Source organism: Salvelinus fontinalis, chromosome 4, assembly GCF_029448725.1.
Source record: "Salvelinus fontinalis isolate EN_2023a chromosome 4, ASM2944872v1, whole genome shotgun sequence".
NCBI classification, from domain to species: domain Eukaryota; kingdom Metazoa; phylum Chordata; class Actinopteri; order Salmoniformes; family Salmonidae; genus Salvelinus; species Salvelinus fontinalis.
The window spans coordinates 11,300,896-11,327,006 of NC_074668.1; the positions used below are offsets into that span (position 1 = coordinate 11,300,896).

Sequence of the window (26,111 nt, forward strand, 5' to 3'; positions counted from 1 at the left end):
TCCTCAGTTTTCTCCTATCACAGCCATTAAACTCTGTAACTGTTCTAAAGTCACCATTGGTGACCATGGTGAAATCCCTGAGCGGTTTCCTTCCTCTCTGGCAACTGAGTTAGAAAGGACACCTGTATCTTTGTAGTGACTGGGTGTATTGATACACCATCCAAAGTGTAATTAATATCTTCACCATGCTCAAATGGATATTCAACGTCTGCTTCTTTCTTTTTATCCATCTAACAATAGGTGCCCTTCTTTGCCCAGTATTACAAAACCTGCCATGTCTTTGTGGTTGAATCTGTGTTTGAAATTCACTGCTCAACTGAGGGACCTTTCAGATAATTGTATGTGTGGGGTACAGAGATGAGATAGTATTTTGAAAAATAATATTAAACAATATTATTGCACAAGTGAGTACATTATGTGACTTGTTAAGCATTTTTTTTCTTCAGAAAATATTTTGGCTTGCCATAGCAAAGGGGTTGAATACTTATTGACTCAAGAAATTTCAGCTTTTCATTTTTAATTAACTTGTAAAATTTAGGAAAAACAGAATTTCACTTGGACGTCATTGGTTAATGTGTGTAGGTCAGTGACAAAAAAATATAAACGTAATCAATTTTAAATTCAGGCTATAACACAACAACATGTGGGAAAAAACATGAGTGTGAATGCTTTCTGAAGGCATTGTTGGTGTTAGATGTTCATTTTTACTGGTCAAATGAAACCTTTGCCATCATAGTTTGACCCACCACGGCTGCTGTAGTTGCAAGAATATGAACGGTTTGACGTGGAGTGTGGTTATTTCCGCAAAATCTGGATAGAGAAATGTCATGTTGTTAGCCTGCTAGCCGTAATTTGAGCTAAATTGAGACGGATTAGAATCGGTTCCCAGGTAGACTGGGTCGGTACTGGAGTGTTGACAACAGTCATTCATAGACTGATCCCATTTTTTCTTCCCTTCATAAGACAGAGCATCATGATTAAAGCCATACTAATATTCAACAACCATGGGAAACCTCGGCTTTCTAAATTCTACGAGCATTACGTGAGTATGCAATGAATTGTTTCGAATCTGCTGTAGCTAACTAGCATGCATATAACAATGTTAGGTTATATAGCTAGCTCTATTTTTGGCTAAATAATTGCACAATTATTATTGCAAACAAACAAGGTTAAGTAGCTAACCTTATACTGGTTTATGTGGTGTAATGTGAGACCTAACTGGTTTGTTTACGTGGCTAACTATGTCATTGATCTTGGGATATGCTATATCAGACTGAGCAACATTGTTATTTTAATAATTAAGCATGTGTCGGAATAGCTATCGTTTTACACACACAGGCTAGCTACTGGATTAGGGATGTTCATGTCTCCTCGCAGTCTCGTGCACTGATCACTGAGGAATACATGTTGAGTGTTCGTTCTGTCTGTCCAAAGGGGTTTACGTCACATGACATGCTGATGTTCACGTTATTGACTTGTGCTCCTGCCTATCAATCAATTAATTCCTCATCAAAATTGTTATTTTTTTCTCTAAAAGATGAACATGTATTACTCGTCACAGGCTAGTAGTCAAGGAGACAGACTAGCTAACCATGTAGAGTCCGATATATTAACAGTGGTGTAAAGTACTTAAGTAAAATTACTTTAAAGTACTATTTAAGTCATTTTTGGGGGTGTCTTTACTATTAACATTTTGACAACTTACTTCATTACATTCCTAAAGAAAATTATGTACTTTTTACTCTACATTACATTTTCCCTGACACCCAAAAGGACTCATTACATTTTGAATGTTTAGCAGGACAGAAAATGGTCTAATTCACACTTATCAAGAGAACATCCCTAGTCATCCCTACTGCGTCTGATCTGATGGACTCACTAAGCACATGCTTCATATGTGAATGATGTCTGAGAGTTGGAGCGTGCCCCTGGCTATCTGTAAATAAATTAAAACTAGAAAATGTGTCCGTATGCTTTTCCTAATATAAGGAATTTGAAATTATTTATACTTGTACTTTTGATACTTAAGTACATTTAAAACCAAATACTTTTACTCAAGTAATTTTTTACTGGGTGACTTTTACTCGAGTAATTTTCTATTTACAGTACTTATCTTTACTTTTACTCAAGTATGACAATAGTTTTTCCCCCACCACTGTAGATTAACAAAGGCAACCCTGGGGTTTAAGGCACCATGCTCTACCACCTTAGCAACACAGGACTTAACAAAAGGCTATAATCTTTAAATGTTGGTACAGATAAACTAATTCCCAAGGGTAGCTAAGGTGCAATTCCATGGTAACATAATGGCACTGAGACTCAGATTTTTCACTTAAAATGTTTGACAAACAAAAACCATTGATTTCAAAGTTGACAAACTAAATAACTCGATACACAATGACTACTTTTAACAATTTTACACATTCACTGGATTACCTGCGCAGGTGGAAAGTTTGGTAACAGAATTTCTGTAAAATCTCCCTCAGTTTGTTGTCCATTTTCCCAAAACTCTGTTAAATACAGTACATTCAGAAAGTATTCAGACCCCTTGACATTTTTCACATTTTGCTACGTTACAGCCTTATTCTAAAATGGATGAAATTGCCCCCCCCCCCCCCCCCCCCCCCAGAAATCTACACACATTACCCCATAATGACAAAGCAGAATTTCTTTGCAAATTTATACAAAAAAAAATATATATATATATATATATATATATATATATATCTATATATATCTATATATATATCTATATATATATATATATATATATCTATATCTATCACATTTACATAAGTATTCAGACCCTTCAATCAGTACTTTGTTGAATCACCTTTGACAGCAATTACAGCCTCCAGTATTATTGGACCTGATGCTACAAGCTTGGCACGCCTGTATTTGGGGAGTTTCTCCTATTCTTCTCTGCAGATTCTCTCAAGCTTTGTCGGGTTGCCTGGTGAGCGTCACTGCACAGCTATTTTCAGGTCTCTCCAGAGATGTTAGATCGGGTTCAAGTCCGGGCCTTCGCTGGTTCACTCAAGAACTTTCAGAGATTTGTCCTGAAGCCACTCCTGCATTGTCTTGGCTGTGTGCTTAGGGTCGTTGTCCTGTTCGAAGGTGAACCTTCGCCCCAGTCTGAGGTGCTGAGCACTCTGGAGAAGGTTTTCATCAAGGATCTCTCTGTACTTTGCTCTGTTCATCTTTCCCTCGATCCTGACTAGTCTCCCAGTCCCTGCCGCTGAAAAACATCCCCACAGCATGATGCTGCCACCATCATACTTCACCGTAGGGATGGTACCAGGTTTCCTCCAGACGTGACGCTTGGCATTCAGGCAAAGAGTTCAATCTTGGTTTCATCAGACCAGAGAAACCAAATAAATAAATGCTTCATAGAGTTCAAGTAAGACACATCTCAGCATCAATTGCGTGAATCAGGCCTTCATGGTTGAATGGCTGCAAAGAAACCACTACTAAAGGACACCAATAAGAAGAAGAGACTTGCTTGTGCCAAGAAACACAAGCAATGGATATTAGACCGGTGGAAATCTGTCCTTTGGTCTGATGAGTCCAAATTTGAGATTTTTGGTTCCAACCGCCGTGTCTTTGTGAGACGCAGAGTAGGTGAACGGATGATCTCCGCATGTGTGGTTCTCACTATGGAGGAGAGGTGTGGAGGTGCTTTGTTTGTGACACTGTCAGTGATTTATTTAGAATTTAAGGTACAGTTAACCAGTCTGGCTACCACACCATTCTGCAGTGATACGCCATCCCATCTGGTTTGCGCTTAGTGGGACTATTTGTTTTTCAACAGGACAATGACCCAAAACACACCTCCAGGCTGTGTAAGAGCTATTTGACCCAGAAGGAGAGTGATGGTGCTGCATCAGATGACCTGGCCTCCACAATAACCCAATTGAGGTGGTTTGGGTTGAGTTGGACTGCAGAGTGAAGGAAAAGCAGTCAAAAAGTGCTCAGCGTATGTGGGAACTCCTTCAAGACTGATGGAGTAGCATTCCTCATGACGCTGGTTGAGAGAATGCCAAGAGTCTGCAAAGCTGTCATCAAGGCAAATGGTGGCTACTTTGAAGAATCTAAAATATACACTGCTCAAAAAAATAAAGGGAACACTTAAACAACACAATGTAACTCCAAGTCAATCACACTTGTGTGAAATCAAACTGTCCACTTAGGAAGCAACACTGATTGACAATAAATTTCACATGCTGTTGTGCAAATGGAATAGACAAAAGGTGGAAATTATAGGCAATTAGCAAGACACCCCCAAAAAAGGAGTTATTCTGCAGGTGGTGACCACAGACCACTTCTCAGTTCCTATGCTTCCTGGCTGATATTTTGGTCACCTTTGAATGCTGGCGGTGCTCTCACTCTAGTGGTAGCATGAGACGGAGTCTACAACCCACACAAGTGGCTCAGGTAGTGCAGTTCATCCAGGATGGCACATCAATGCGAGCTGTGGCAAAAAGGTTTGCTGTGTCTGTCAGCGTAGTGTCCAGAGCATGGAGGCGCTACCAGGAGACAGGCCAGTACATCAGGAGACGTGGAGGAGGCCGTAGGAGGGCAACAACCCAGCTGCAGGACCGCTACCTCCGCCTTTGTGCAAGGAGGTGCACTGCCAGAGCCCTGCAAAATGACCTCCAGCAGGCCACAAATGTGCATGTGTCAGCATATTTGTATAACTCTTATTTATTTTTGTTTGTTTACTACATGATTACATGTGTTATTTCATAGTTTGATGTCTTCTATTGACTGGTACTGTATGTAAATAAGGTATTTATGTTTTAAATTTTTAATGCATTTGCAAAAATTTCTAAAAATCTGTTTGCTTTGTCATGTTGGGATATTGTGTGTAGATTGATGAGGAACATTTATTTAATCAATTTTAGAATAAGGCTGTAATGTAACAAAGTGAAAAAAGTCAAGGGGTCTGAATACTTTCCGAATGCACTGCTCATATGAACTGCGTAAAACATTATGTAAACATTATTAAAGTGACCAGTGTTCCATGTCTATGTACATAGGGCAGCAAATTGCAGCTACTGATAGTGAGGATTCTTTCAGTCAGCCACTTGCATAAACACAGAAAACGGTCATTTTAAAAAGCACATGAATAGAACACAGAAATGAGTTATTAGAAAAGCACAAACATGGGTCCTTTCACATGGAAATTACCTACATTTTTTACATGTAATTTTGGAAATATTTCAACAACAGGAGAATTGCTCAAAAAACAAAAAGAATATTGACAGCATACTGTATATGCTACTGTGCAATATTGCCCTTTTCGATTTTCCTTTTCCAGAGCGAGGAGAGTGGGTGTCTAGATGTAGAGTGAAGAGTAGGTTTATGAGACATTAGGCTAGATCAGAGTCTCTGTGCTTGCATGGAGAGCTCTCTGCTATGGCCTCTCCCCCTAGTCTCATGCTTCATATCACTTGACTCATTTCACATGATCACTTGAAGGCATTCCCTTTCACTGCAATGACCTGACTTACACATATTTCAGAGAGAACATTTGCAAGAATATGTGGACACTGGAGAGAGTATGCAGTGAATGTCCTGCCACTTCTTTTAGGTTATGAGTGGTAAAATGGCCATTTGGATAGTTTTAAGCATAAATGTTGTGAAGACCTGTACCAAAAGCTTTACATTTTGGTTTTCCCATGAACACTGACTGTATTTGTAATTTATGTTCCACAGAACGAAGACACGGAACAACAAATCATCAGAGAAACATTTCATCTGGTGTCCAAAAGAGATGAGAACGTCTGCAATTTTCTAGAAGGTGGAATGTAAGAGATTTCTTTTAAGACGTCAAACTACACTGGAGTACTGAAATCCATAAGTGTTAAGATGAAGCGTTGTCTTAACACTTCCTGATCATGTCACAATGAAATGCATATTCTTTCAATTCCATGTAGACAAATTCAACCATTTGAGCTGATGATGTGGGCTACTCAACATCAATGTTCCACGAGCAGAATCAGCTTTCCATGAGGCAACAGCTCATGACAAATTGCACTGCATGGGAGAGCTAAGGGAGAAAGAGGGAACCTGTCAGATGGTGACCAGCAGGGGAGAGATCAATTGGATCATTATGAATAGTTGAATATTCATTCATCATTCATGAAGCAGTCCCAGGTGTTAGGCTATTGCATTGTGGAACCTCCTCTCATTCAACAGAGACTAATAGAACTGGGGTGTATTCATTAGTGCACACCAGTAGTAAAATGTTTTGCAACAAATGTATTAGACAAATTCAGGTTCGTCTCCCTAGTGAATACACCCCTGGGATCACTGGTATATGATTGTTGCTACAGTTTAGTCTCATCAACAAATACGATGTTGCTCAAGCAGCTTGACCTTCTACACAGACTCAGGTCAACATGCTTTTATCAGGCCTTACAAAGATTGGTCAAGGCTTCTGTCCTTGGCCTGGACTTAAAGGAAAACTCCACCCCAAAACTATCCTTTTGATATTTGTTTCATTAGTCCATTGCTGATATAATAATGAATGTTGCATCATATGCTGCTAAATGCATCAAACGGGCCAGATTGTTTTTGTCCAACAGATTGACAGGGCCACGTGGCTAGTGCAGGTTAAAGGAAAATGCCACCCAAAAACTATTCATTGCTATGTTTCATTAGTCCATTATTGATATAGTCCCAAAATGTTTTGCCTGTCAGCAATCAAGTTTTCAACATATGTAATGTTCAAAATACAGAAATCCGCAAAATACATAATCATACGGGCCATATTTCTGTATTTTGAAAGTTACATATCTTGAAAACTTGATTGCTGACATGCAAAACATTTTGGGACTATATCAATAATGTACTAATGAAATAAATATCAAAGGATAGTTTTTTGTTGGCATTTTTCTTTAACCTGCACTAGCCACTGGGCCCTGTCAATCTGTTGGACGTCTGGATATTCAAATGGTGTATTGTGAATGCTGCTCCTGACCCAGTTACTTGTTCATAAAACCAACATGTTTGGCTGTGTTTCATGTCATTGAATGTGTGTATTGAGTAGGGTTGCACATTTTGGGTAATATTCAGAGGTGGAAACCTTCCATGGGAATTAATGGAAATATATGCAGATTTTTATTAACACCATTTAGATGTAGATGTTTTTTGCATTGGATATATTTACCATATCATATGGAGACAAACATAAACCTTTTACCTTATCATAAGTAGACGTAATTGCAAATGAGTAAATCCTTCCAATATAAAAAAAAAAAAAAAACTATTTAGTTATGAATTGAACTTTAATTGAATGAGTTGACTCTTCACATGGGATGATTTCGCTGAACAACAAAAGGGAATATTGAATGATCCATCGCATCTCCCAAAAACGTTTTCAACATACATCTGTAAAATGATAGTCTAGAAACTAGAGCTTTGGTTGTCTTCCTCTCAGGCTTCCATGTCTTCTCACTGGACCTCCTCAATGTCCACCTCTTGAACATCAGACTCTGAGGCCTCATCTTCACTGTCACTTTCCAAACTTGTTGAGGATGGCTCGTTATCAAATTTGCTTGGATGGCCACCAATTTTTCAACCTGTGTATTGGTCAGCCTGTTGTGTGCTTTAGTGTGTGTGTTCCCAAACAAGGACCAGTTGCGCTCTGAGGCGGCTGATATTGGTGGGATTTGGAGGAGGATGGAGGCAACAGGGGAAAGAGCCGCAGATCCACGAAGTCTCTTCCACCAGGTGGCTGATGAGATATGTTGGCACGACTGCCATATTGCATCTCCATCCCAAAGCCCTTGCTTGGAAGTGTACTTCGCCAGACTGCCAAGAAGCTCATCCAGGCCAAGGTGGCGAGACACGGTAGTGAAGACACCATAGGCCTTGTTGATCTCTGCACCAGACATGATGCCAGCATACTTGGGGTCCAACATGTACGCTGCATTGTGTATAGGCTTCAGGCAGAAGTCTTCATGCTTTTTGATGCATTTCAGAACTGCAGTTTCCACTGCTTGGAGAAACAGTGAAGTGGGCAGGGCAGTACGGACTTCATCGCTTACATCTGCAAGCAGAGTCTGAACATCAGACAGGATGGCATTGTCTCCCTCAATCCGTGCAATGGCTACTGCTATCGGTTTCAGGCTGCTTACCACTCTCTCCCAAAATACATAATCTTGGAGGATCCTCTTGATGGGGCTGTCCATATCGGCAGACTGTGATATTGCCATTTCTTGGAGAGACTCCTTCCCCTCCAGGAGACTGTCAAAATTATTTTTTTAATATTTTAAACTTATTTATCTAGGCAGGTCAGTTAAGAACAAATTCTTATTTACAATGACGGCTTAGGAACAGTGCCTTGTTCAGGGGCAAAAGGACAGATTTTTGTCTTGTCAGCTCGGGGATCCGATCTAGCAACCTTTTAGTTACTGGCCCAACCTCTAACCACGAGGCTACCTGTAGGCTCAATAGCATCTCATTAGTGTGCAAGATCTTGAGAATCAGCTTTACATGTGATGGAAGAGTGATCTGTACATGTGATGGAAGAATGCACTGTGCATGCAGAGGGTTGCAATTCCATTGAATTGGGGATAGTTTAACCAAAATATGCCACAAGACCTAGAATTGCCTTATGTGTATCCCACAAAAAAGATTCACTGTTAACTTTTTAAAAATGAATTTAAGTAAAATTCCAGGGCTTAACTTCCCATGGAAAGTTTCCGGGAAAATGTCGGAAATTTACCGGAAAGTTTCCGACCCTTTGCAACCCTAGTATTGCGTAATAAACATCACACTGACTGGTGTTTCATTAAGGATCATTGTGCTGACAACTATCCCATGTATTTATTGGTGCCATGTGTGACTGTATTTCCCATGTGGTGTTGACTGTTCCGATGTACAAGCTATCTATTAACCAACCTTGCTTCACTTCCACATGCTTGCCAGTGTTCACAGATCGTAGGCAAACGCACACCAACGGGGGTGTATTTACTACACGCCAAATGGGGAGGGACCTACTTTAATATTTCCAATAAGAAACACTAGTTTTCCTTAATGTTGTCCGTTGCAAAAATGTTGCTATGGTTTGCACTAATGAATACACCCCGTTCAGAGAACTTTTCGACTGTCCCCTCGTTTTGTTTTTGTGTCATCAGGTTGATTGGTGGATCTGAGAACAGGCTCATCTACAGACACTATGCCACGCTCTACTTTGTATTCTGCGTCGATTCCTCTGAGAGCGAGCTTGGCATCCTAGACCTTATCCAGGTAACGTTTCTCAAGTCTTGGGGGGATTGTTTTTTGTTGTCGAGCTATGAACATTTGGTACCACCATCTTAGACTGGCCTGTTGTTGGTGGACGTGTCATTGATGGAGTGAAACAATGGCCAACCTAACTCGGTAGATTATTACTGTTCAGTGAATGTAATTGTCTCTCCACAGGTGTTTGTGGAAACACTGGACAAATGCTTCGAGAATGTCTGTGAACTTGACTTAATTTTCCACGTGGACAAGGTACAAAGTATTGTATCAACCATATCCTAGCAATACGCTGTTCATTGTTATATGTCCTATATCAGAGACAGTTAAATGTTCACGGTGAATGTGTGACTCCCCATAGACACTGACTGTGCCACTGTGTAATTAATTTATTATAAGACTGTCTAGGTGAATTTATCACCCCTGTGATAACGCTCGGTCCTGCTGGCTCGTCATATCTAGCCAAGTCTGTTGTGGCAAAGCAGGATATTGCGTTACTTTCTGCACAGGTTGCCTCATTTCACGCAGAAAGATGCCATTGATATTCATGTGTACACAGGGTAATATGAGCAAAAATTAAGCAAGATAATTGTGACAGCAGTAATCTATAACCTAGTCTGGGAAAACCCAGACCCAGGGCTATGCCATTGGTGTATGCAGGAACATTGTTAATGACCAAAGCAACCTATCTGCCTTGAGGAAACGAAGCAATCTACATAAAACAAACAAATTATAAATGAGACTTGGTGTGATTTTATGTTTGCATATCGAATGTTTTTACATGAGATAAGGTTGCATGTGTATATCTCTCATCAGGTCATCTGTTTTCAAGGGTTGTACGTCTCCTGTTCACATTTTGTTTAGCCTCTTCAATATCAAACAATAATAATTATGTATTTTAATTGTCTAAGAAAAAAAATCCTCTTTGAAATAGATCCTGTAGGTTCCAAATCTGTGAAAGGCACACAGAAAAAGTCCCCCCCCCCCCCCAGAAAAACATATCTGGGTCACAGAAATGGAATGTTTTCTCAGTCAGAGAATAACCTGTTAATAGATCATCTTCTATTGAACCTGTAGGTCCACAATATACTGGCAGAGATGGTGATGGGGGGGATGGTGCTGGAGACCAACATGAATGAGATCATCATACAGGTGGACGCCCAAAACAAAATGGAGAAATCGGAGGTAAGAGTACTTCTCTAGGACTTCCTATACTCCGGGTACGTGCAGGCACGCGTGTATGCTGGACCCTGCATGTCCTTCTTGTGATGCTCTTGATAAGTATTTGTGCTCTCTGGCGCTCCACTGCTGCACCACATAGAATGCCATTCTCTTCCAACCTACTCCCAAAGATATAATCATCATCATCATAAAACACTGTCTCTTCTACCGAATGTACACACTTTCCAATGCATCTGCGTAATCTTGATCCTCAATAATCACACACCCTCATGAGATACATTGCTCATCCCACTCTACAGACTGGAAATGTCCTGTTGGTGTATTTTGCTTAAATGTGGAGGGGGTGGTAGTGTTTGGATGACTTGAATGGTTAGTTGTGGTCATTCTGATGTTAAAGTTGTCCTGAGCTGAGCTTGTTAACATCTGTGATATCTTGTAGGTGAGTTGTCCACGATGTTAAAGCCTAGATATTGCTTTGTTCTCATGCAGCTGTTGTTACTTTTTTCCTAATTAATTTGCAGATCTCTTTGAATATGGTCTTTACATTTCACCATTCATGAAAACAGATTGTTACAGCCAGAGACAATTTCAAGGAATCATTACCATTTGCCAATGGCAGAACAATGCCATTATGACTTAGACAAGATGTATTTTAAATTGACACACACACACAAAGTTCTCTAGTTAAATAAATTAATATGAAGCGAAATATTTAAAAGCCACAAATGTTTATCAGTAAGTTCTTTGAAGGAGATATTTTGTTAGGTTACGTTTGCTTGGCTGTTATTGCAATGTAGTGCTACTACACAATATAAGGTTACATGGTGAAACTCTGAAGTCCCATGGATGTGTAACTTGCTGTTAAGTTCTTTTTGTTTCAAACATCTACAGATGTTTTACTTCACTGTAGCAGCGTGGCTGTGTTTAACAATGAAAACAATGCTTTGGTAACAACTTTAGGCCGCATTTTGTGGTTGATCAAATGGAATCATTATTGACATGTAAGCCGAGTCTGACTGTTCAACAAACAGATGTGCTCTGTCTTTTCCTTCTTGGACCTACCCTAGACCGCAGTGTTCCTCATAATCATTCAAACTTCAACACCAATGCTAATTCTGAGTCATAAGAATGATGTAAACTAAATCATTTCCAAGCAGTATGTAAAAAAAAAAAATCAATACAAATTGGTTTAGAATGATAGGCTGGATTTAGTTCACTTTCACATGCTCAACCAGCTCAATGTGAAACTCTAACTTTCTTTGACTGGAGATGTTGAGGCGTCTCAGATCAGTGTCTATGAATGTGGTCTACGGTAGGTCTTATCACTTTCTATTTATACTGAACAAAAATATAAACACAACAATTTCTAAGATTTTACAGAGTTACAGTTCATATAAGGAAATCAGTCAATTGAAATAATTTCATTAGGCCCTAATCTATGGATTTCACATGACTGGGCAGGGGAGCAGCCATGGGTGGTCCTGGGAGGGTATAGGCCCACCCACTTGGGTGCCAGGCCCAGCCAATCCGAATGAGTCTTTCCCCACACAAGAGTTTTATTACAGACAGAAATACTCCTCAGCTTCATCAGCTGTCCGGGTGGCTGGTCTCAGATGATCCTGCAGGTGAAGAAGCTGGATGTGGAGCTCCTGGGCTGGTGTGGTTACACGTGGTCTGCGGTTGTGAGGCCGTTTGGACGTACTGCCAAATTCTCTAAAATTACGTTGTGTCCGGTTTATGGTAGAGAAATGAACATTCTATTCTGTGGCAACAGCTCTGGTGGACATTCCTGCAGTCAGCATGCGAATATCACGCTCCATCAAAGACATCTGTGGCATTGTGTTGTGTGACAAAACTGCACATTTTAGAGTGGCCTTTTATTGTCTCCAGCACAAGGTGCACCTGTGTAATGATCATGCTGTTCAATCAGCTTCTTGATATGCCACACCTGTCAGGTGGATGGATTAGCTTGGCAAAGGAGAAATACTCACTAACAGGTATATAAACAAATGTGTGCACAAAATCTGAGCTCAATAAGCTTTTTGTGCTTATGAAACCTTTCTGGGTTATTTTATTTCTGCTCATGAAACATGGCACCAACACTTTACATAATGTTTATATTGTTGTTCAGTGTATATATAAACTGTAATTACTTTGATCTGCTTTAACAACATTCCTCATTCCTCTTTTTCCCTGACGCTTTCTAGTTCTTTCCATTCTTCTCTCTTTACAGACGTTTATCTTTCAGTCTCCCAGACAGGACAGGTAGACACAGGTACTGCTAAATTTCCAACCAAGTACTGTAACCTCCCAAATTTACACTATACCTAGTTCTCCATGGGCCGACCACTTAATAGCAAAACGACGTCACTGACATCAAAATATTTTAGAGCAGACCCAACAATTTATCACTGTTACTTAAAGAGAGTAATGAAACCCCATATTGCTTAGCTACTATTAAGGAAATTGCTTAACATGTTTCAATTATCATTTGAAACTTCCATGTATGGTGAAAGTAAATCGTTTTTAGGATAACAGGGACTTAATATTGGGCAGACTAGGCTTAGAGCCATACAGAACTGTCAGCTATACCTGCCATAGTTTATTTATTTTTATTTTGCCTGAATCAAAAAATAAACGGGTCCTATCATAGTCCAAATAAAAAATGTTTTTACAGCTGATGTATTACTATGTCATACACTACAACTAGGGTCTGGAGTTGTTTAGCCTACTACCAGATCAGGAAAATGCCCTAGGAAAATAATCCCCCCCCCCCTCACCACTCTGGGACATGTGGTGCCACCTCTGTAATCACCACACACGGTTACAAGTGAAAAATCTCCTATTCGTATGATCTACATTTTGCTTCCATAGCTTTACGTGGCTCAGTGCAGCCAGCAGCTACTGCAAAAAAAAATCTGAATGTTACAGGCTGTTACTGCAATTTCAGGTAACTCAATAAAACAAGTTTCAAATATAAGGAATAATACATTTCAGCTGTTTCAAAAACATTGCTCCGCTATTACCATTTATACTTTGGGAGTGTTGGCTCAATGAGACCGTTCTGTTTACACCTGCTTCAAGGGTGGCAACTGTCACCTCCAGATGTAGCGCGAGAGACGTGGCAAGTATGCAAGTTTACATTTGAGTAATACGTGTAGCCGACGGTACATTTGCCAAAAGTATAGTAAGTAAGAAGAGCAGTGGAGGCTGCTGAGGGAAGGACGGCTCCTAATAATGTCTGTAACAGAGCAAATGGAATGGCATCAAACACCTGGAAACCATGTGTTTTGATGTATTTGATACCATTACACTCCTTCCGCTCCAGCCATTACCACGAGTCCGTCCTCCCCAATTAAAGTGCCACCAACCTCCTGTGGTGAGGCTCTAAGAGGTGCAATTATACTGTTCACATGTCTGGTCTGGCTCGGTGTTTGTGTCTGTAACAGAGGTCTCGTCTCAATTTCGCAGGTGCTGAAAATTTCAAGCCACATCTCGCTAGGCTCATAGCTAGCCAAGTACAACACAGCATGTTTATCTCTACGGGTCCTTGTCACCACGCTCTGCTTTGCTGCCCTATAACTCTCATCAGACTGCTTTTATGACACGTGTAAACCACTGTTTACATACATGAAATGTGTCCCCCCCCCCCCCCCCTGGTGTGTGACATCAGTGTTTATTAATCAACAGACCATATCCCAAGCCAGTCATTTGGTTTTCCAGGCAGTCACAGCTCAGTGCTGACACCGTAGTAATGCCTGTTTGGGGAAACCTATGGAACACAGTTTTAGTATGGTGTGATTCTTAACATAGCTATGTGTGACTGAGTACTAGACCAGAAACCTAGGCCTTTGGGCAACTGGCAAGGAGCAAGTCTAATTTGTCTCCCTTGAGTTGTTACATATAGTGTAGGCTATACAGTATAATTTAGTTGACTGGCTGCCAAGGTCAGTAAAAACCCAGGGTTGTTCTCATTGAGGACAGTAGCTACTCTGTATTGTCACTCAACTTGAGGGCAGCAAAATTTATGAAGGACACTTAAACTGACCTCGTGTTTTTAATTACAGAGGATGAAATTAGAATTCTGTGTACGTCAAGGGCTATAACTGGTTCAGGGAACAGAACTGGAACCTGGAATGAAAGTGAGCTATACTGTTCCGGGACCGAACTCTTATTTTAAAAGCATTGGAACCGGTTAATACTATTATTTTAAGTTCCGGGCAACAAGAAAAAAATCTCCCACAAAAACCCAGCGACGCGCCTATGCAAATTCCTCCCTCTGTTAATCTGAAACTTCTTCCAGCGTCTGCCTGCCAGCTGAACATCTTTGCCAGTGTGTGTGCGTGTGTAGGCTACCTGCCCCTCCCCCTCCGAAGCATAGCAATAGCCTACTGATGTTACAAGTGTGATTCAGAAGATAGGGAGAGACATTTCTTATAAGAGATGAATGGATTTACTTTTTCATTGCTAGTTTGGGTACTATAGTTATCACATTTCACATTTGGATTTATTAACCACAAAAAGGTAAGATGTGTTTTTAATTTTGGTGCCGCGCTGCACACAGAAGCTTGTTAGTGATCTAGCATCTCTGGTCCAACGTTAAGCCAACTCTGAAATTCAAAGACATTCAAAATTCCTCTATAGATGCCGCTCCTCCGTATATATAATTCTTTATTTTGTTGGTCGGGAACATTGGAACAGAACGAAGGGTTCTGCTCAGAACAAAACCATTGGAAAATAATTTTAGAAATGGCTAAACAACTGGTTTAAACATTTAGTGAATGCTACTGATTTAATATTTGTAACCGGTCCTATGGTAGTTGAAAAGAGATGCCTAGTTCTATTCATTTTCACAACTAGAAAGTGTAGCCTAGTAGCTAGAAGCTAATTGAATTTAAATGTTTGGGTCTGACTGTTGAACAGCTGTGATTTTTAAAAGCAATCCCTCAATCTAGGGATCAAGAAATGTTATTCATAGCAAATGTCCATTACTTATTTTGCTATTGACATTTCAAACAATTTAGTTTTGTATCTCAAATTAAAATAAACTTTTATATCATTTTCTATTGAACAATGCTTTGAAATTCACTGCTTTAGTGTTTCTCCTCCCTCTCCTTCAGTATACCGTAGAGTAGACACCCTGCTGTGTCACAGTATTACAACAATTCCCCACATGCTTCATGTCATTGGGTAATGCCGTGGAAATAACTCTCAACATTGAATAGCTGTCGCTTGCATCTTCTATGTACTTTTTTAAATAATCAAACATTAGCCTAGATTGAACATAGTCACCCACTATTAAGTCCTTACCTTACCGTGTGAAGAGTTCCCTTCTGAGTTGTTAAAATTGTAATATATTACAGTATATCCTTGAAAAAGTTACTAAATGTTCTAACTGGTAAAACAGTCGGTTTGTTGTACTTAAGGATTGGTCATAAAAAGGTCTATGAAACTATTATGAATTCTAATAATGGTGTTATATTTCACTGAGAAATATTTAAGCTGTAAGAAATGTTCACATACAGATTTGTTTTTATTTATTCAACCTTTAACTAGGCAAGTCAGTTAAGAGCAAATTATTATTTACAATGACGGCCTACCCCGGCCAAACCCTCCCTTAACTCTGATGGCGCTGGGCCAATTTTGCGCCGCCATATGGGACTCCCGATCACAGCCAGTTGTGATACAGCCTTGGATCGAACCCGGGTCTGTAGTGACGCCTTAGACCGCTGTGCCACTCGGTCCCCCTCACTCGGTCCCCTTACAGATGTGAGTAAGCAGTAAATCTTAGTGTAGAGTGATTTACATTAGGCCTTCTGATATTGCTCTAGTTAGTTTCCCAAGACACATAGCCTATATAAGACATTTCACTTCAGTCACATGCCCAATTTATGTGTTCTAAATTCTCTAAACATTCTATCATTTCTTCCTCATATCAAAATCCATTTTTTTCTGCTTTACCCAATTCTCTCCTTGCATTTGTATCCTTATCGGTCCTTAAGAATTTGGTTGGTTCACTTTTCAAGCAATGCTGCCTCTGTCTTAAAAGTAAATTGAATATTTTAAGATCAATGAACGTAGCACTATTCTCATATTTGAGTCATAATTGGCCCTGGTTGTGATGTAAATCATAAATGAACCAAATATTGCTTGTGCATATGAAGCTAGGCATTTGAATGTACATTTGCACATGGTCTGTTTTGTAATAGTTGATGCTTTGCATTTTGTCTGGTGTCTGTGGTGCTGTATGTTTCGTCCTGTGCGGTTGTGTGTCCCTGTCCATTGTGAGGGTCGAGTGGTGTAAGGGTTTCTAGGTACTCTTAACTCTGTTATATTTATGTTTTGTATCTAGGCTGGTATTGCAGGAGCCCCTGCTCGCGCAGTGTCAGCCGTAAAGAACATGAACCTCCCCGAAATGCCCAGAAACATCAACATTGGAGACATCAGCATAAAAGTGCCAAACTTACCCTCCTTCAAATAGCTGGCAAGACCCACCGTGCAGAAGTCAACCAATGTTTACCATGCAATTGTTTAACCAAAATCCGAACAAATACCAACTTTTCTCAAAGAGCATGAAGGTACTGTGTGAATTTCTTTGGCGTTAACTTTTTTTTTCTTTTTCTCCCTGGTTTTAAATGAATGTCGTTGTGGCTTTGTTCTGTTTGAGAAAATGAAGTATTTATTTATTCCAATCCTCGACCCTCACTGGAGGTGTGCCCTTATGTCGTGGCTGCTACAGTATTGGACATTCATACTTTAGTAGTGGTTTGTAAAAAATACTTAACAGAATATTCTTATATACAGTATATGATGCACAGGAGGTTGGAGGCATCTTAATTAGGAAGGAAGGGCTTGTGGTAATGGCTGTAGCGTAATATGTGGAATGGTATTCTATTCACTCCGTTCCAGCAATTATGAGCTGTCCTCCCCTCACCAGCCTCCACTGATATGACGATATATGCTGAAATTGTATTTCTTTGTCTTACCTGTATACACAATGGTTTAAACAAATGATCTTGTCTTGTCAAAAATGTTTCTCTTGATTTAATCAGTGCATGTGTTTTTTTGTTTTTTGCAACTTAATAAACTATTGAATCATTTTTTGCCTATTTGGAATTTGTGTTGGCAGTTAAAGGTTTCATTGTATTCAATAATATAATAGCGCAGTTAAGTATGTTTGTCTGAAAGAAGAGCAAGTTGGACCACAGTTTGATCTAAGTAGGTAACATCTTATTTATGGACATTGTCAAAGACTCCAGTCATCAAGTCATAGACTATTCTCTTTGCTATCGCACAGCAAGCGGTACTGCAGCGCATTGACTCGGTACCAGTATATATAGCCTCGTTATTATTTTGTGTAACTTTTTATTAAATTTTTTACTTTAGTAAATATTTTCTTAACTGTTTCTTGAGCTGCATTGTTAGTTAAGGACTACCGACAACACCTGTTGTATTCGGCGCATGTGACATAACATTTTATTTGAACCCATGATTACATTTGGAAGTGATTGATGCGCCATGCTACTAGATAAAGCTATACGCCATCATAAAGTATATTAGTGGCCAGTACTTGACTAAACTACAATGCCATTGATAGATAATTGATTCACAATTTTCTGCGATTTGGAACAAAGTCATGCACAAATATACGACAGTATGTGCATTTCGGCCATTATGGAGTTCGTATGACAGCACGTGACTGCTTTAGGCCAAGGGTTGCGCTGCTTTTATGCAGATTTTTTTATATTTTTTTTTATGTAATTGTCAGTTCGTAAGCAAACCAGTAATATATACCTTATTGTTAATTATAACAGCATAGATTACAATGTAATATTACATTGATTTGGTATTTGTGTGTAATAAAGTGGTTTAGAAAATGAACGCGCTGAGTGCGCAATGTAAATGGTCGCGAATGCAGCGTTTCATAACAGGAAGAGAAAATAAGGATTCCTGCTGTTGCATTTTGTAGTGACAGATTTAAACGAATAATATATTTGTTCAACATACAGAAGACCGTGATGGCTGCCATAATCACAGAAACACAAAGGTAGGCATTTATTTAACGTTTATTCTACTTCAATGTAACATGTTTTCTAACTGAAACGTTAAGCTAGCCCTGCTAGCTAGCAAGCTAATAAGATAGCTAGATAAATATAAGTCAAAAAGTCATCTTGCTAGTCAATCTTTATGAAATTGCCCGAGGGTCTCACTCTATAGCAATATTTACATGAGAAATAGAGGGCATGTTACAGCCATAAGAATCAGACTTTCGTTAATTTCTTAAGGGGCGATGGAACTATACAGTACGAGCGTAAGGTCGGCAATTGTTAGGCTAGTCCTACTCATCCATTCATGAGAGCAGTTTCATCCATGTCTGTTAACTGACGTTAGTTAGCTAATTGTGCTCCACACAATCTGACGTTGTTATTCAATCCACAGCATAAAAGAAGCAGTAACTTCCATCAACACAATTGAACTGAATAAATTCTCCAGACTACTTTCACGAATTCTGCAGAAACTTCACCTGAAGGTAGGTGTCTCGAGAGAACAAGTCAGGTGACGTATAATTGGCATAACATAGACATATGTTCCAGAATACTCTTGCCTGGTCTCTCTTGCTAACTCCATTGCTGTCATTGTTCAGCCTGACAATTCATGACGGTTTAGTTGGTGAGAAAGAAGACACCGACTGGCACCCAGGCTACACAAACTCTGTATCATGCATGTTAAGCCTCACTTGGGTTTTATAGAATAGTGCAAGTGGCACTGGTGTTTCTAGTGCCGTCAAACATCAGGCCTTAGTCATGATACTACTGCAGCCCACTTGAATCAATTTTTCCAGTACATGTGTTTACAAAGAATGATGAAGTTAATTGTGTCCCTCAGGAAGAGCGCACGTTCAGTGAGGAGGAAGAACAGAAACTGCAGAGTGCTTTGTCATTGGACAAGCAGAATCTCAGTCTGGTGCTGGATACAACTGCCTTCATTCTAGAACAGGTAAGTAGGCCTTGATGTTCACCTCAACTCTAGCTACACTAAATAACCTTACGTATGTGCACACCTGCTTGTCAAACAACTAATTTAAAAAATAATGGGCATTAAAATGGAGTTGGTCCCCCTCTTTGCTGCTGCTATAACAACCTCTACTCTTCTGGGAAGGCTTTCCACTAGATGTTGGAACATTGCTGCAGGGACTTGCTTCCATTTAGCCACGAGCGTTAGTGAGGTCGGGCACTGATTAGAGATTCAACCGATTAATCTAGGCTGTCCCCAACCTGTTGCCACAAAGTTGGAAGCACAGAATTGTCTCGGTGGTCCCGTTCTGTGAGCTTATGTGGACTGCTTATGTGGGCTACCACTTTGCAGCTAGGCCTTTGTTGCTTCTAGAAGTTTCCACTTCACAATAACAGCACTTAAAGTTGACGGGGGCAGCTCTAGCAGGGCAGAAATTTGACAAATTCACTTGTTGGAAAGGTGGCATCCTATGACGGTGCCACATTGAAAGTCTCTGAACTCTTCAGTATGGGCCATTCTACTCCCTATGCTCATTTTTTGTATACAAATGTCAGCAACGGGTTTGGCTGAAATAACCAAATCCACAAATTTGAAGGTGTGTCCATAGACCTTTGTTTATACAGTACATTTGGAAATTATTCAGGCCCCTTCACTTTTTCCACATTTTGTTACTTTGCAGCCTTATTCTAAAATTGATAAAATCATTTTTCCCTCATCAATCTATGCACAATACCCCATAATGACAAAACAAAATTGTTTTTTTTATAAGTTTTTGCAAATGTATTAAACATAAAAACTGAAATTACATTTACATAAGTATTCAGACTCTTTACTCAGTACTTTGTTGAAGCACTTTTGGCAGTGATTACAGCCTAGTGTCTTCTTGGGTATGACGCTACAAGCTTGGCACACCTGTATTTGGGGAGTTTCTCCCATTCTTCTCTGTAGATCCTCTCAAGCTCTGTCAGGTTGGATGGAGAGCATCGCTGCACATCTACACTGCCGCTCAAAAGCTTGGGGTCACTTAGAAATGTCCTTGTTTTTGAAAGAAAAGTTATTTTTTTGTCCATTGACATAACATGAAATTGATCAGAAATACAGTGTAGACATTGTTAATGTTGTAAATGACTATTGTAGCTGGAAACGGCAGATTTTTTAAATGGAATATCTACATAGGCGTACAGAGGCCCATTATCAGCAACCATCACTCCTGTGTTCCAATGGCACATTGTTAGCTAGTCCAAGTTTATCATTTTAAAAGGCTAATTGAAAATTAGAAAACCCTTTTTTTAAGTTAATTATGTTAGCACAGCTGAAAACTGTTGTTCTGATTAAAGAAGCAATAAAACTGGCTTTTAGATTAGTTGAGTATCTGGAGCATCAGTACTTGTGGGTTTGATTACAGGCTCAAAATGGCTAGAAACAAAGAACTTTCTTCTGAAACTCATTAGTCTATTCTTGTTCTGAGAAATGAAGGCTATTCCATGCGAGAAATTGCCAAGAAACTGAAGATCTCATTCAAAGCTGTGTACTACTCCCTTCACAGAACAGCGCAAACTGGCTCTAACCAGAATAGAAAGAGTGGGAGGCCCCGGTGCACAACTGAGCAAGAGGAGAAGTACATTAGAGTGTCACAAGTCTCACAAGTCCTCAACTGGCAGCTTTATTAAATAGCACCCGCAAAACACCAGTCTCAGCATCCCGTAGTCGCCTCTTCACTGTTAATGTTGAGACTGGTGTTTTGCAGATACTATTTAATGAAGCTGCCGGACAGCTCTCTTCAGAGCTCTGGCTAGGCTCAAGGACATTCAGCGACTTGTCCCGAAGCCACTCCTGTGTTGTCTTGGCTGTTTGCTTAGGGTCGTTGTCCTGTTGGAAGGTGAACCTTTGCCCCAGTCTGAGGTCCTGCGCCTTCTGCAGCAGGAGTCTCCCAGTGGCTTCCGTCTGGCCACTACCATAAAGGCCTGATTGGTGGAGTGCTGCGAAGATGGTTGTCTTTCTGGAAGGTTCTCCCATCTCCACAGAGGAACTCTGGAGCTCTTTCAGAGGTACCATCGAGTTCTTGGTCACCTCCCTGACCAAGTCTCTTCTCCCCCAATTGCTCAGTTTTGCCGGGCGGCCAGCTCTAGGAAGAGTCTTGGTGGTTCCAAATTTCTTCCATTTAAGAATGATGGAGGCCACTGTTCTTGGACCTTCAATGCTGCAGAATTTTTTTGGTAACCATCCCCAGATCTGTGCCTTGACACAATCCTGTCTCAGAGCTCTACGGACAATTCCTTCGACCTCATGGCTTGGTTTTTGCTCTGACAAGCACTTCAACTGTGGGACCTTATGAAGACACTTGTGTACCTTTCCTAATCATGTCCAAATCAATTGAATTTACCACAGCTGGACTCCCATCAAGTTGTGGAAACATCTCAAGGATGATCAATGGAAACAGGATGCACCTGAGCTCAATTTCGAGTCTTATAGCAAAGGGTCTGAATACTTATGTAAATAAGGTATTTCTGCTTTTGAGGTTTAATACATTTGCAAAAAAATCCTAATTCTGTCATTTTGTGGTATTGTGTGTAGCTGTGTTGTTGTTTGTGTCGAACTGCTATGCTTTTATCTTGGCCAGGTCGCTGTTGCAAATGAGATCTTTTTCTCAACTAGCCTACCTGGTTAAATAAAGGTGAAAAAAAAAAAAAAATGTAGACCTAGATTTAGGGTCTAAATATGTATTAAGTGACGGTGAATGAAAAGTGCCTCGTCCTATTACAGATCTCCTATCTCTATGCAGGCTGTCTATCACTATTACAGATTCCCTATCTCTATGCAGGCTGTCTATCACTATTACAGATTCCCTATCTCTATGCAGGCTGTCTATCACTATTACAGATCCCCTATCTCTATGCAGGCTGTCTATCACTATTACAGATCCCCTATCTCTATGCAGGCTGTCTATCATAATGTGAAGCCTGCATCCCTGAAGCAGCAGCTGGAGAAGATCCATCTTTCCCCAGAGAAGGCGGAGGCCTTCTGCCAGGTCTGGACCGCTGTCTGCCCAGATGTTGTGGAGAAGGTCAGGCAGAGGATTTTTGCTCCCAAAAAGGTGAGGAGAAACTGTGTCAACGGCAGTGCAATAAATCTGCCCCTGCTATGCCGTTGAAGCTTTATTTATATCGTACGTACTCAACGAAATAATGCCATTACTGTAGCTACGAGAAATGGCGATCTTGCGTAGTTGCGTCCAGTTACAAATTGGGTTGGGCCAGTAACGGAAAGGTTGCTGGTTCGAATCCCTGAGCTGAAAAGGTAAAAATCTGTCGTTCTGCCCCTGAACAAGGCAGTTCCTACCACTGTTCCCCGGTAGGCCGTCATTGTAAATAAGAATTTGTTCTTAACTGACTTGCCTGGTTTAAAAAAACAATTGCCTGTGATGTTGTCATGATAATCTCATCGACAGCAGTCTTCGGGGGTGTCCTAAGTGGTACCTTATTCCCTATATAGTACACTACCTATAGTGCACTACTTTTGACAGGGACCATCAGGAAATAGGGTGCCATTTGGGTAGTAGTCTTTAGCATTGTCCCCTTTGGGAGGCTCGAGTGGGTGTCATCACACTTGGTGCTGTGACGTCCTGGGACCACACAGAGAGAACGCCAGGTTTATTATGCCACTCGGCATCATTAAACACTTAGCACCATCTCTCCTCTCAGCACACCTAATCTATTTCATTGCTAAGGCAGATTAATGGAGCGTTCTGCCACTTAGCGGTCCCATTGGGCCTCTGCTTTAAATGTGCTTTCACTGTACCATCCAACTGATCAGGGCCCGGTTTCCCAAAAGCATCTTAAGGTTAAAATCATCGTTAGAACCGTTGTTGGGGCATCATTAAATCAGAGCCGTTTCCCAAAACCATTGTCACTAAAGTTGCACTTAAATGCTTGTTATTTACCGACTGCCTCAGTTTGTCGTTAGGTGCTTTCTTGCCCTTCCACATTACTTTATACAAGATCTCCGCTAAACAGAATCAAGATTTTGAACGATACATCGTTAACACTCGTAAGCCTAAATTCCAGCGCTACCGGGAAAAAAACGGCCCAGAATTGTTTCTTAAGATTTCTCAAAGCTAGAATCCTTAATGGGTGAAACTGCCAAGTCTTCTGGGGATATTGCATCAACAATGAAGTTACTGCAAGCAACGAACACTATTTAAAATGTTTTTATTGTGGGTTCTGTATGGTTGATAGCTGGAACATGTCGGATGGCAACTCAACCTTCAGATGGGCACGTCCACCCGAGCCAAGTTGAAGGATCCACATGCAGTGCTGGAGCTCGGTGTCAGAAATGAGGATTCTGAGGTAAATAGCCTACTTCACACTGTTGAACACACACACACACACGCCTTTGTTACCAACTCAAAACAGAGGGGCAGATCTCAGGGGATCCATTCAATCTTCAAAATGGATGCTAATTCTGCATGTGTCCCTCTTGACAATGAAGCAGACCTGAAACCAGACAGCAGGGAGCTTGTTAACGATGGCCTCAAGGGCCAGCTTTCCTTTTAGTCCTGTGGGGTCTGTATCTGTACAGTGTCAGTAGACCATTTATGTCCATCAATGGACAGCAGATTTTCATCAGAAAATGGGAACCTGATGGTACCCTTGGTTGTTATGGTAACACCAGGTTTATCAGGTGTTCGTGTTTATGGTGTTAGTATTCTGTCCCCAGAGTGCTCTCTCTCTCTCACACACTCTCTCGCTCTCTCTCGCTCTCACATACACTCTCTCTCGCTCTCACACACACTCTCTCTATCTCTCTCTATCTCTCTCTCGCTCTCGCTCTCTCTCACACTCTCTCACTCTCTCACACTCTCTCACTCTCTCTCACTCTCTCACACTCTCTCACTCTCTCTCACTCTCTCTCACTCTCTCTCACTCTCTCTCACTCTCTCACTCTCTCTCACTCTCTCACACACTCTCTCTCACACTCTCTCTCACACTCTCTCTCACATACTCTCTCTCTCACATACTCTCTCTCTCACATACTCTCTCTCACACACTCTCTCTCTCACACACTCTCTCTCTCACACACTCTCTCTCTCACACTCTCTCTCTCACACACTCTCTCTCTCACACACTCTCTCTCTCACACACTCTCACTCTCACTATCTCTCTCTCTCACTATCTCTCTCTCTCTCTCTCTCTCTCTCTCTCACTATCTCTCTCTCTCACACTCTCTCATATTCTCTCTCACTATCTCTCTCTCTCACTTTCTCTCTCTCACACATTCTCCCTCTCACACATTCTCCCTCTCACACATTCTCCCTCTCACACATTCTCTCTCTCACACATTCTCTCTCTCACACATTCTCTCTCTCACACCTTCTCTCTCTCACACATTCTCTCTCTCACACATTCTCTCTCTCACACATTCTCTCTCTCACACATTCTCACTCTCACGCTCTCTCTCTCTCACGCTCTCTCTCTCACACGCTCTCTCTCTCACACGCTCTCTCTCTCTCACGCTCTCTCTCTCTCACGCTCTCTCTCACACACGCTCTCTCTCTCTCTTTCTCTCACACGCTCTCTCTCTCTCTCACACGCCCCTTCAAACATTCAACCTCCAGCTGTACCCCCTCTAGCACCAGGGTCAGCGCACTCTCAAATGTTGTTTTTGCCATCATTGTAGCCTGCCACACAGACACTATACAATACATTTATTAAACATAAGAATGAGTGTTTTTTTCACAACCCGGCTTGTGGGAAGTGACAAAGAGCTCTTATAGGACCAGGGCACAAATAATAATATATATAATAATAATCATTTACTCTTTATTTAACCATCTTACATATAAAATCTTATTTGTTCATCGAAAATGGTGAATAACTCACCACAGGTTAATGAGAAGGGTGTGCTTGAAAGGTTGCACATAACTCTGCAATGTTGGGTTGTATTGGAGAGAGTTTGTCTTAAATCATTTTCCACACAGTCTGTGCCTGTATTTAGTTTTCATGCTAGTGAGGGCCTAGAATCCACTCTCACATAGGTACATGGTTGCAAAGGGCATCAGTGTCTTAACAGCGCAATTTGCCAAGGCAGGATACTCTGAGCGCAGCCCAATCCAGAAATCTGGCAGAGGCTTCTGATTAAATTAAATTTTCACAGAACTTCTTGTTGCAATTTCGATGAGGCTCTCTTCTTCAGATATTGGTAAGTGGACTGGAGGCAGGGCATAAAAGGGATAACGAATCCAGTTGTTTGTGTCATCTGTTTCGGGCGCATTTGCGCCGAATAGAACAGGTGTAGACCTTAAAGTGAAATGCTTACTTACAGGCTCTAACCAATAGTGCAAAAAAAGGTATTAGGTGAACAATAGGTAAGTAAAGAAATAATAACAACAGTAGAAAGACAGTGAAAAATACAGTAGCGAGGCTATAAAAGTAGCGAGGCTACATACAGTTAGTCAGGCTGATTGAGGTAGTATGTACATGTAGATATTGTTAAAGTGACTATGCATATATGATGAACAGAGAGTAGCAGTAGTGTAAAAGAGGGGGTGGTGGGTGGCGGGACACAATGCAGACAGCCCGGTTAGCCAATGTGCCGGAGCACTGGTTGGTTGGCCCAATTGAGGTAGCATGTACATGAATGTATAGTTTAAGCGACTATGCATATAT

At 40.7% G+C, this 26,111-nt stretch overlaps 2 protein-coding genes across 4 annotated transcripts in view; both read left to right on the plus strand.

The window, feature by feature from the left end:
* The first annotated feature begins 659 nt into the window (after positions 1 to 659).
* LOC129853077 (AP-3 complex subunit sigma-1-like) lies at positions 660 to 17,531 on the plus strand. Of its 2 annotated transcripts, XM_055918748.1 has the most exons (7): positions 660 to 1,042; positions 5,719 to 5,810; positions 9,147 to 9,258; positions 9,433 to 9,504; positions 10,327 to 10,434; positions 12,665 to 12,706; positions 16,784 to 16,871. In XM_055918748.1, exons 1-6 carry the CDS (start codon positions 974 to 976, stop codon positions 12,698 to 12,700), a joined length of 489 nt encoding a protein of 162 aa, XP_055774723.1. In that variant the 5' UTR covers positions 660 to 973; the 3' UTR covers positions 12,701 to 12,706; positions 16,784 to 16,871. The 2 variants fall into 2 exon arrangements, with proteins under 2 accessions (XP_055774723.1, XP_055774722.1); XM_055918747.1 differs by lacking the exon at positions 12,665 to 12,706 and having other exon boundaries at positions 664 to 1,042; positions 16,784 to 17,531.
* A 621-nt stretch (positions 17,532 to 18,152) lies between these two features.
* Positions 18,153 to 26,111, plus strand: part of commd10 (COMM domain containing 10) — a 37,981-nt gene continuing 30,022 nt past the window's right edge. Inside the window, exons 1-5 of one of the 2 annotated variants that reach the window (XM_055918744.1) lie at positions 18,153 to 18,478; positions 18,871 to 18,961; positions 19,318 to 19,428; positions 22,385 to 22,540; positions 23,682 to 23,792. In XM_055918744.1, coding sequence (XP_055774719.1) covers positions 18,450 to 18,478; positions 18,871 to 18,961; positions 19,318 to 19,428; positions 22,385 to 22,540; positions 23,682 to 23,792 — 498 coding nt within the window. In that variant the 5' untranslated portion in view covers positions 18,153 to 18,449. The remainder of the gene's footprint in view (positions 18,479 to 18,870; positions 18,962 to 19,317; positions 19,429 to 22,384; positions 22,541 to 23,681; positions 23,793 to 26,111) is intronic. The other variant, XM_055918745.1, reaches the window with a different exon arrangement.